Source organism: Hibiscus syriacus, unplaced genomic scaffold (assembly GCF_006381635.1).
Source record: "Hibiscus syriacus cultivar Baekdansim isolate YM2019G1 unplaced genomic scaffold, ASM638163v2 tig00112634_pilon, whole genome shotgun sequence".
NCBI classification, from domain to species: Eukaryota; Viridiplantae; Streptophyta; class Magnoliopsida; order Malvales; family Malvaceae; genus Hibiscus; species Hibiscus syriacus.
The window spans coordinates 217673-230005 of record NW_024063372.1 but is presented as its reverse complement, the minus strand read 5'-3'; the positions used below and the strand labels follow the sequence as shown (position 1 = coordinate 230005).

Here is a 12333-nt window from a genome sequence, read left to right as displayed (position 1 = left end):
CTTCAGAAAATAGTAGTATGCAGGCTTAGACAGAGTTCGAATTTTCTGTTTGCAAATATAAATCTCTATTTGATCCATGATGGATAATAACGGATCAGATCGAGACAAGTTTCAAATTGACCCAAATCCTACCAAGCATTACAATAATAAAACCGACCCCAACTCGAATTTAAATATTATCTTTCCCCGAATCCAACCGAAAACCTTAACAAAAATCCTGACTACGACCGAATTCGATCTAATTTAAAATGATTTTTAAATTCTCATATTATTAGATTTTAATTTAATTTCAAAATTTTAATTCTCGATATACTAAATTTTTACATATATTTTTATCAAAACTTAATTAATAAATATAAATACATAAAAATAATATTTTATAATTATCTCATATCAGACCAGGATATTCTCCTTAAACCCGAATCTATCCCGACCATACTTAAGAAAAACCCCAACCAGGCCAGATTCAAACCCAAGTTTCATTTAGAAAACCAATCCTATCTAATCAGATCAAAACCGTATATGGATTTTTTTATCATCCCCTACGTACACACCTTTTATACCCTTTCTTGGAAAAGGAACATACCTTTACCATCTTCATACTTTCTGAAAATCAAATGAACCTAAAATTTAACTAACGCAATGGCTCCTCTGATCAAAACTTTCCTATTTCTTGCCTCCACCGCAAAAGCTACAAATTGAAACATGGTTAGTAGAAATATATTTTTAAAGAACTAATTCCATGAAGCTACTGTCCAAAAGCCGACCTGACCAACTATATCTGTGTCAACAAAAACAACAGAGAACCAAAATTAGATACAGAACATCCCTGTGTTCAATCGGTGTAACATGGTTAACCCGTACTCTAACCAGATAACAAAGAAATATACTGTAACTGTGCTAGTAAACCATATCAATACATTTACCTCACTGGAAAGGAAACCAAAACTAATACCATATTTACCAACTACTTTCTGATATGCAACTTCAGATACACATTTACCTCAAAACATCATTGCTTGTTTTAGTATTCCCTTTTCCTTTTATGATATTGATACTTCTCTCGATTGTCTTTGTCCAACCTGCTGGCCATCTGCCACCTATCATGAATCAATTCATCATGTACCGCTTTTGCTTTATGCCCAAATTGTTTCTCCCTTCGCTTCTTTTTCAGGTCGGTAGAATGGTCCAGTTCCAGGCTGGATTCAGAATGATTGTAGTGTTTTTTCTCAGCAAGATGGTTAACTATTTTTCTTTCTGATTCTCTCTTTTTGTTACTATAATCACTTTCACAGTGCTCTCTTCTGTCATTGCGCTTTTTGGAGCTCCTATGACCATGCTTATGCCTCTCCCAAGAGTGCCTGCTGGAGATACTGGGCAAATCATCAACTTCTGATCTTGATCTCCCCGAGTGATGATAGGGCTTTGGATTTTGACCTGCAACTTGAGAACTTCTATCTAGCCTTTCATCATTGGAATAAGCATCATTGTCAATGGCCCGCGAATGCCAATTTTCCATAAGTGAATTTTGTTAAAGCCGTCTTCAGAATAACTTCCACTCCTTTCCCTGTAAGGATAAATTTTTCTGTCATATGCTCTTTCTGCTTCATCATAAAGACGCCTTTGAACATAATCTTGACCATCAAACTCTGAAGGATATAGATGATGATCTATATTATTTTTCACTGCAGCTGCTGTGCTTCCCATCCTAGAAAATCCCCTAAAAGTGCACCAGTATCAAAACCAGATACATAATTGTGCTAAATGAAAGAAATATTTTAGAAGGCACTATAAAGATTTATATGGACTTACCCAAAGGCAGGTAACCCACCAAACATAGATGGCATATATGCAGGAACATTCAAAGGTGCAGCAGCAAACACCGTTGAATTGAAGGGCATTATCGGTGATAGGTCATATGGGTTTGTAAATGGCCTTATATGTGGGAAGTGTAGCCCATTCCAGTATGGTGACACATAAGCAGGCATTGCTCCTGGAAAAACGGCATTTCCTACAAACCCAATAAATGTTAATCATATAAGAAGAATACGTAGAAGAAGCTTTGCACAGTAAATAACAACAAAACAAAATAAATAAAAAATATCTGGTTCTACCTCTTTGAAGCATGGGATGTGGACTTGAAACAGCAGGGCAATCTCTCCTCAAATGACCAGGTGAACCATGTGTAGCAAGCACGGTCCCCCTAAAATTTAATCAGGCAAATGAGAATTCCATATCACTATCATTTCAATTATCCCAAAAGTGAGACGAGCGGCAGATGGGTAACACACGTGAAACAATTGATATTGAAGATATATATCATATAATGAATTTATGCATAATATAGCACACTGCACGCTTAAGAAGTCAATTAATGATTCATTCAGTCTAAACATATGATAAACAAGCATAGCACCTTTTTCAGTCTTGCCATCTCTACATAATTCTTCTCAGCATCTGCAAGTAAAACCAAGTTAGTCAGAAAAAAAGACGACATATGATGTTTACAACCTACATTAGACTTGGAACAGTCTGTAAATTAGTTTAAATAGTCTACCTGCAGTGTTAACCCACAATGCCCTCTTCTTCTTGACATTGGATTCAACTGTGGTTACATAAGGAAAATAGTCAGAATTCCAATAATAGAGATTATAGATAATAAAAGTGAAATTAATAATGTTTGTATCTTCAGCTTTAAGCCTTTAGTACTTCTACATGATTATACCTTCCTCGTCAATGGGCTGGTTTTCCCCCTGGAAATTGTCAAAAGCTTCCATATCCTCAGGTAGTTTGTGACCAGGTAATTTAGAGATTTTATCTTTTAGAAAATTATTACTATTGACACAAGAAGCTGTGCCACCTTTCGGTTCTGCACGAATCCGATTGGAACCCCTCTCCGTATGAACTTGAATTCCAGATTCCTCATCTGTTTTTTGGATAATTAAGCAATTATTCAGCGTCCAAGAATAATGTAAGAAGAAAGGAGAAAAAAAGGAAGATACTATTTTTATACCTGGCGCATATCTCTCCAAAGCTTTTGATGGATCATTAACAACAATCTGAGACTTTAGGAATCGCTCAGTGGCTTGCCTCAGTGACAAATTTGGTAACAAATCCTCCGCTTTGCATTTGGTAGAAAAGCATTTGGGACACCTTAACTTCTCAACAAGCGCATGACGAATGCCTGCAACGAACCAAACACCATCATTAGAAAAACTGACAGGTGGAAACAACAATAAACCTTGTTGCACTGAAATTACATACAAGAAACAATCACTCATAAGCATTTTGTTTGCAAATTTTCTTCCACTACTAATAAGCATAAAGAGCTATCCACTGACAATGCATAGAAAAGGAATATGAAAAGATGCCACAACTACAACAAAAAATACTTACATTTCTCGCAGAAACTGTTCTGGCAGCATGGTATCAATACAGCCTCCTTAAAGAATGTGTCACAAAGATAGCACTTAAGCTCCGATGGAAAATCAACAGGCTGCTTTCTGGGAAACTGGCAATTACCACAATTTCAACAACCAAAGAACTTTTGAAAATAAAAGAAAGAGAAATATTCAGACAAACTAATGACAATAAAATAACTGAGGGTTAAGTGACAATGCTCTTACGCAGACAGTTTAGTATTCAGCTCAATGTCTGGTTTTGATTTTGTTCCTGGCAAAATCCGACCTAATATAAAAATGCAGCATGGTAAGTCATGTAAGGGGGAAAAAAGTCCATCAATATAGAAAAGTAGCCAAAGGAAAATAAAACATTTCACACCTTGTGGAGTGGCCTCGATTATGTGACTCCCGTCAAATTTACGACAGTTTTCGACAGGTTGTTTGGAGCAACTGAATGCAGAAAAGAAAGATAAAATTACAAGAGGGAATAATAATACTGTTTCTATACCAACAAATCAGCAATTGACTGAAAAATAGACAAAGCTGCTGATGCAACAAAATAATGCATTAAAGAAACTAGACATGAAGGATAGAAACCTTTTAATTCGAAATTATTCTCCTCGTCACCAATACAAAATCTGTATCAACATTGCAAGATAAGTTCCCTCAGGTACAGGGCATATTTCTGCCCCCAAGTCATCGAAGTCGACAGTCTCGGCATTCTGTAAAATAATGCCATCTCATCATTTAGAGGAAAAAAGTTTGTGGTTCATCCATCTTGAATTCATTAACTTGCCAAAATTGTAGTAGAATAAGCATATTAAAAATCAGCAATGAAATAGTGTAGAACTTCAGGCAAAATTAGATTGAAAAGAAAACAACATAAAACAACTTTTTCTTTCATTGCATTACACGTGAATAAAGGGAAAACTACAAAAAAAATCAATTCTAAATCTATTTATACATATCAATATAAAATCATGCAATTAATAAATCCAATGTGCAAACATCACTATATCCTAAGATAAATCCTAAGATAAACAATTGCAATCAAACGTGGAAATAAAACGCACCTGTAAATGAGAGGTTTTGCTCTTATTGGCATCTGAGGTTCTAAAAACTTTGCATGAGCCAAATTGTGCTCTGCAGAGAGTCATCATAGGTTAGTAACCAAGATAGTATGCCACATTATAAATAAAAGTAAACTGAATGTGCACTAACCCTGCAGGAACTCTCTTTAGGATCACACTCGTACCGGAAGGTATCTGAAAATCCTCATTAAGGTACTCTGTATGAAATCCATCAAACAAACAAAGTGGGTATCAACAAATCAGTCTACGCGTTTAAGCTATGCTGAAATCCATATGATTGAATCTTTTGATTTCCTTAAATTTTTTCATCAACTGTATGTTTTAAGAGTAAAAAAGAAGAAGAAGACACTATCAAACTCTTATTCTTCATAAAATTCTTAAATCGTAATAAAATCATGAAACTGGTATTGCGTTTGTTTATGCAACTCGGGGAATATAAAGCTTCTAGGACCTAAAGCTGTTTGTGTTCTTAGTAATACTGGCTACATAAGTTATTCAATCCTCATTCAAAATTCTAATTCCATGCAATTCACTAGCTCTCTACAACTAAAAAAACTTAATTTAGAAGTCCTCAAAGCAACCAAACAGAGAATAAAATTAAAGCAGAGGGAGGCAACCTTGGCCGGAGATAGGATCAGAGAAGATGAGATCGAAATATTGGCAAAGATTGAGTTTCTTTTCCTGGACGATACTGGATTTGAGATCACGAACCGAAATCGAAGACCGCCCTCCAATGTCGACCGAATCGTAATTGCGCGAGCTTCTGAATTTGAAGTGGACGGACATGGCTGAGTTGGAATCGGAGAGTTAAATTATGAACTCAGCTTTTCGTGGAATAGTGTTGAGCAGGAGGAATAAGGAAGAGAATGGCGATCTTGTTTAAGCGTGGATATTATTTGCTCCCTTGATATAATTTGGGGATTCTGTTGGTTTATAATAAAGTGCGAAATCAAACCGCGGTTTTTATAGCACAGCGGGTACGGAAATATTGCCACGTGCGAAGTGCGTGACATCGGCAAGCAAGTTTTCCTACACCTGTTCGCCCCAATCTCTCTTTCTTAAAAATTTGATGAACTATACAATTAGCCATCCACTATCAATACTTTTTTTTGGGCACCAAGAACAAAACGTTACGAATCAATTTTAAGTTTCTTTTTCATTTTAATCACTGGTGATTAAACGTTTCTAATCACACATGTCATCTACGAAACGATACATTTCATCATTGGATTGATCAGAAAAAGAAAACAAAAAATAGGTGTAGGACCTATGGCTTCAAATCAAAAGATGGACCGACGGAATGTTGGGGTGCAATTATACTTAGAAATTTTTTTATTTTTTATTGATAATTTAATTTCATACTCTTAATTATTTTTAAATTCATAATCATAAAATTTAACGTGATTTTTTTAAATTTATATCTCTAACATAATTCCTACGTAGTCCTACTCAAATTTTTTTTATAAAAAATCTTTGATTCGACTTGACCTAAATAATACTATATTATCTCGTTACATATATTTAAAGATAATTACTATAAAAAAACTCTTAATATATACGTTTCAATTGTCCTTGTAAATAAAAATGAAAAAGAATTATTTGTGTCTTCAACATGATTTTTTTAACAAATAAAGTCCGAATATTACGTTTCTCAAATTTTATGTATTGAATTATGTATAAATCTCGACACGTGACATCTACATACATGATCAAAATATTAATTATTATTTTTTTAAATCTTAAGCGTCGACTTATACATAAATGTTAACACATAATATTCTTTTAATAAAGTAAAATTTTAAGATTAGATGCTTCAAATCACATCAATTCATGTATAAAACTCAACACATGATATTTGCGTACATAATCAAAATGTTAATTATTAGTATTTCTCAATCGTTATGTGTTGATTTATGTATAAATTTTGACAAGTGACATTCTCTTAACAAAGTTAAGCTTTAATACTAGATTTCTCAAATCTTAAACATCGATTTGTATATAAATCTTGACATGTGACATTCTCTTAATAAAATAAAATCTTAAGACTAGATTTTACAAGTATCATGCATCGATTCATGTATAAATCACGACACGTGACATTTGTATATGAACTGAATGTTAATTATTGATACTTCTGAAACCTTATGCGTTATCTTATATATAAATTTTGACATGTGACGTTCTCTTAATAAAGTAAAGTCCAGATTATTTTAAACTTAAATAATTTATCCCTGATGCTAAATTTGTCTATGTAAGATTGTATACATCTTAACACATTACATCTACCTAACACAATAAAAATGTACAAGTATTTTGCATACCTTAGTATCTTGCTCTTCTCAGCCAATTTTTCCTTCAGCTCTCTCAGCCGCTCTTCTGTACCTTCTGGGCATTATCACTTGCATTTTGTGAGGAGCTGTTTTGTTCAAATTCCGACTCAGAATTTGCATACATTTTCTTCAATATCTTCATTCCAAAAAGTAAAAAAAATTAATTTTAATTGGAGATTAAAAAGAAATGTAAAAATTAAATTTTTTTTTAAAAAAAAACTCAAAATTAGGATTGGGAATTGGACATGCCTGCATTGTATATGCCCTGCTGGTGATAGTAAACATATACACAACTAAAATCCATCAGTTCCTCGGCAAAAGCAAATTACATATGGTTTTATTCACAGTTTACTCCCTGATCGTACCTATTTTCACACTTTGGTACCAATATTTTTTTATCATTTTGATACCTAAACTATTATATTTTCAACAATGTTAACATTGGATAGATATCAAAGAGAGCTTAAAAAAGCCTAGGTATCAAAATAAGAGAAATGTTTAATTTAGGGATCAAATCTATAGTTAACCCAGAAAGAAAGAGAGAGAGAGAAATCCAGTGTCTTATCAATGTTATCTACCTTTCTTCGCGCTCCTCGTATGGCGATTTCTAGAAACATCACTCAATCCCCTGTTTTTGATTATTTGAAAAGAGAAAAAATGTGAAAACCGAGCTTTAACAAGGAAGATAATCTGAGATTTTAATTGGAAAAAAAAGTAAATAATAATAATAATAATAATATAATAATAATAATAGGGAATGAAATTCTTTTTTACTTTTCTTGGCCAACAAACAGGGTTGGTTTATCAGTAGGTGAAAGAGTAACAGAGCAACATCAACATCAACATCAACATCAACATCGCACAAGATGGAAATCTCTTTTGCTTTCCTAACAATCCCAGTTTTACGCTTTGAATACGTTGCTTGCCTTGCTTTCATGCTCTCCAGTCTCTGGATTTCAGCTTTCTTCTTGCCATTTCTCCCACTGATCTCTGTTTTTCTGGGGGTTTTTTAAATGGTTTTCTGAGAGGAGAAATCGTTGTTTATATATGTAAATAAGAGTTGGAACCATTTATGATACAATAATTAGAAGAATCTAAGCTATTTTAGACACTTAATTAAATGTCACTTTTGCCAAATTTGAATACACACACGGAATTCATCGGTTCTTTGTCCGTTTTTGTTTCTGTATTTTGTATTTCCATTTAGGGAGGAGATAGGTTGAAGATAAACATAAATAGGGGTCTCAACGGTTTTTTTTTTTTTTTGGGGGGGGGTCCGACTCGGGTCTGCTTTCTTCTATCCTGTTTCGAGAAATCGAATCGAATACGGAGGAGTCAGATTTAAGCAACAATTAAAATGTAAAGGACACGAGATTTCCGGCTAGAGTTACATGACAATACCTGAAACTTTTATCTTTACTCGTCTCAGAAGTCAAGTCAGGCATCTATCAAGCCATCTCCCCATTCGTTAAGCTTCCATTCGGGAGTCTTGCCGATGGGAGATCGTCTATCAATGAATTACTTCCATGGTTCTCCTCCTCGTCTTGATCGGTTTTGCTTGGTTTAACGTCGATAACTTGGGGATCATACTCCGAGCCACATTAACCAGCTTCTCCATGCTAATAGCATTATCTGCAGTACAGCCGGGGGCTGTAGTCCCATAATGAAGATTGAATGCTCGATGTTTGGTACTGTCCATCTGCATGGAATGATTAAAACAATAATCAACTTCAATGAGAGATAAGAGTTTCACAACCACAAAATAGAAGATATCTTACCCGAGGCTCGATAGTTCAATTTGAAAAATAAAGGACCAACCATGAATTGGTCATCATCATCTCAATACACAAATTTATTAACCGGAACTTTAGTGCCGGTTGTTCGTAGTGGCAGTCTCCGAGTTAATATCAAGCACAACATATAATAAATCTTGTGGCATTCCATTTTACATTTGAGGAAGGGTATAAGTTGTGCACCTAGCTTTTGGGACAATCTTCACCGTAAATAGAGATAACAAAAAGTTCAAATGCATGATATTCCTTGTATCTCAAGAATCTGGTATATTCACAAACCCGGTGTATTACCAAAACTCTTCTAACATCCTACAAAATACATCTATCAAATAGAGATCTCGAAATGATTACATCTCTCCAATAAATGATTGCATCTCTCCAATAATTCTCTATATCTATAAAGCCAAACACTTGGTCATCAAGAAACCTTATTGCATAATAATTCTTCCCTAAATAAACTTATTCACCAAGTAATCGTCAATCACTAGAATTACACCAAAATTCAACTTTAATTACCAATTATACCAATTAAAACGAGTCAATACATATAAAAAATTCCAGATGGAAACTTGGAAAGGTATAATACCATAATCGTGGTTGTTGGGCCTGATAATGTGATAATTGTCTGCTATAAAGGTTCCACGAGATGCTCCGCATAAACCTTAAAAGCCGAAGAAGCATCAGTACAATATTTGCAACTATTCTACACACGGTTCATATTACGACATGAAAACAACCATAATAACAAAAAAAGTCGACAGCCAACTAGCTACGATGATTTAAGGCCTACAGGGATAGTCTATTTGCTTTTTATTGTAGATGTTCTAAATAACAAATGAAGGATTAGATTGACAATAAAATGTTCTGCACTACTAACATAAAGATGGAATATGCCATAATATGAAAGCCACTTATCATTTTCAAAATAGATCGGCACTTGAGACGTCATTTCGGAAGAATCTATGCATCGGGAAAACTTACAACATCTGTACCGATAACGTAGTCAAATGGTGGAGCAAGGCAACAGCTTTTATATGATCTTCATTTCTATAGTCCAACTCTGCAACCTTAATTGATCCAAATGAATCTATAACAAACATACTACCCACATGAGATAAAAAGTACAATACTGTCCTTAATTTCTCCGATGAAAAGTTCGGCCAAGGTTCTTTATGTCACCTTGGGGGGAAAAAGAAGGAAAAAAAAATGGAACTTAAATGAATTGTGTAAACTAACTTAGAAGAGCTGAAAAAACCTGCAGCTGAATTGGAATTCATCTGCATGATCCTTGAGGTATTGCGTTCTAGATTTCTCCTCAACAAGGGCACAAATTCAATTTGGTCCTACATCAAATCCCGGCAATGCCATTCCTGGAAATCATAGGTGAGTTCGATTAAGCACTGTCCGAGCAAATAACGCAGTCATAAAAGACCTCCCCATAACTTGACCACAAGTACTAATTGTACAGAATTATAAACTCGCCGAACCCCGCTACTCCACAACCTGCTCCAAGTTCAATGACACTTTAGTTTGGATGGGCAAAACCTTCCCTTTCTGCAGTTCTTTTCTTAAACAAGGAAAGAATTCAGCAACATGAACTTCTATACAGAAAAATAGTTAAGAAATAAATAATAAATAAATAAAGAAGCAAACCTGAGACATTTAATTTTAATAAAATGAGAGCAAAATCTTGCTCCCAGTTGAGGAGAGTACGTTGTAAGACTACGGAATATGAATAGAAAGCAGGTCAAGTTACACAGATTTCGGCCTTAGGCAAAGTAGTTTAAAATTTAGAGGGAAGGTAAGTTGACAACTTACACATGTAACAAAGTCAATCTCATATGGAGAAATTCTGAGGATCTGCAATGGTATCTACGTAGAAAACCGTGAAACTATACATGTGAGGTGCCTTTTCTGGTGCGAAACGTCAAATGTCCGGAACCGGATTGTCAAGGGTTTTAGACCCTGAAGTTTGCCGCGAGATCCTGCTGTGGGATTTGTTTAATAGGTGGGGGAACGCCCTTTGTGAATCTGCTTTCCTTGGCTCTGAGAAATTCTATTGTCCGCGCAAAGATTGCTCGGCTTTGTTGATTAATGACGGGGAAAGGATTATTCAGAAATTTCGATGCCCATTCTGCAAGAGAGCGGTTTGCGTGCGGTGCAAGCTAGCTTGGCACTCTGGTCTGAGTTGCGCTGAGTTTCAGGAACTCGAACCCCTTGGCCCGGATGCTCTGTTTGCTAAAGAAAGAAGTGGAAACGGTGCCCCCACTGCAAAACTATGTTGAAAAATCAAGTGGTTGCAATTATTAGAAATTTGCTTGTTTGGGTTTGATTTTGATGTGCAAGTAGTAGATGTTGAGACAGTGATTATGAATTTTCTCAGTTTTAATTTGTTGATGAACTTCTTCATTAGATGTTATTGATTTAATAACAGTAACAGTAGATTAATTATTAAATTTTAGAATAGTTAATTAAAATTTATTTTTAAGATCAGAACTATGATTAAAACATTAAGAGAAATCAATTGTTTAAGGCTAAAATAATAAATATTAATGTCAAAAATTGAAGGGCTGGACCTAATTTGACTGAAATCTAAATTAATAAGGACTTGAAGTATTATTAGACCACAAATTTGGAAGAGGCATGACTATCTCCCTGTTGATCTCCTCCACCATTAATCACGCACGCATAGCTTGTGATATATTGTACAAGTGAGATACTCCTTTGCTGCCATGACCATATGTAGGCTTGTGAAGAATAATAGGTTAACTAAATTGACCTATATTTGCTACAAAAGGGGAAAAAGGGCAAAAAACTATAATATGTAGGAGTAAGATATTCGAGTTTGGTAATAGTTGAATCAAATCTGAAGAATTATCAACTATATTTAATTAAAAATATATTTAAAATTTAAATTATGTTTGTATTCATTTATTTAAAATTATATATATTAATCTGTTTAATATTATGAATACTGAATATTATGTTTGTAAATGCTAAAATAATAATATACATGGATATTAAAAAATAGATTTATAAATAGATTTATGAATATATAATTAAATATATTTATGAAACTCATAAAATATAGTTTTACATATCGATGGGCATGAGACTCGAATCTGACGGGTTCCGATACGATCGAGTCATATTTTAAAAAAAAAATCAGGTTCGGGTTGGGTCAGGTCGTTTTTTAAAGGTGATAAGGGTGAAAAATACCCGACCCGAAAAAATATAATTTTACCTTATATTTTTAGAAATAATTACAATATACCCTATATATTTTTTTTTCAATTAAATCGCTATTATTATTGAATAAAAATAATAGTTTTATTATTATTTCGGGTCGGTTTCGGATTTTATCTAAAAAATTCAGATCAGGTGAAAGGTATATATTTTTCGGGTCAGGTCAGATCGGGTCAGGTGAAATATTTAAAATTTTTAGGTCGGGTCGGGTCGGGTCAGGTTGGCTGAAACCGACCCAAACGCGACCGATGTCCATTCCTAGTTTTACATGAAAAAATTATAAATTTATTATATGTTGAAATTAATTTTTTTAAAAAGAAATTTTGACTCTATTTTATTAGGATATGCAGAATTTAAATAATTTTGTTGTCATTTCATTTCCCTTGGTTATTTTTCTCGTTTATGTAATTCGAATTCAAAATCTACTTAAATATATCCTTGCGAGCCCAAACTCGGAACCAAGCTTGCCAGA

At 34.1% G+C, this 12333-nt stretch overlaps 1 protein-coding gene and 2 pseudogenes across 1 annotated transcript; 1 reads left to right on the top strand and 2 right to left on the bottom strand.

The window, feature by feature from the left end:
* Positions 1–853: 853 nt before the first annotated feature.
* LOC120182242 lies at positions 854–5410 on the bottom strand (annotated as a pseudogene).
* A 2922-nt stretch (positions 5411–8332) lies between these two features.
* On the bottom strand, positions 8333–10055 carry LOC120182261 (annotated as a pseudogene).
* A 491-nt stretch (positions 10056–10546) lies between these two features.
* LOC120182260 (ranBP-type and C3HC4-type zinc finger-containing protein 1-like) lies at positions 10547–10900 on the top strand. Its single transcript, XM_039187254.1, has one exon. It carries the CDS (start codon positions 10547–10549, stop codon positions 10898–10900), a length of 354 nt encoding a protein of 117 aa, XP_039043185.1.
* Positions 10901–12333: the final 1433 nt, after the last annotated feature.

Coding starts and splice junctions, on each gene's coding strand:
- LOC120182260 (XM_039187254.1), top strand. CDS start 10,547: ATGTCCGGAACCGGATTGTCAAGGGTTTTAGACCCTGAAGTTTGCCGC.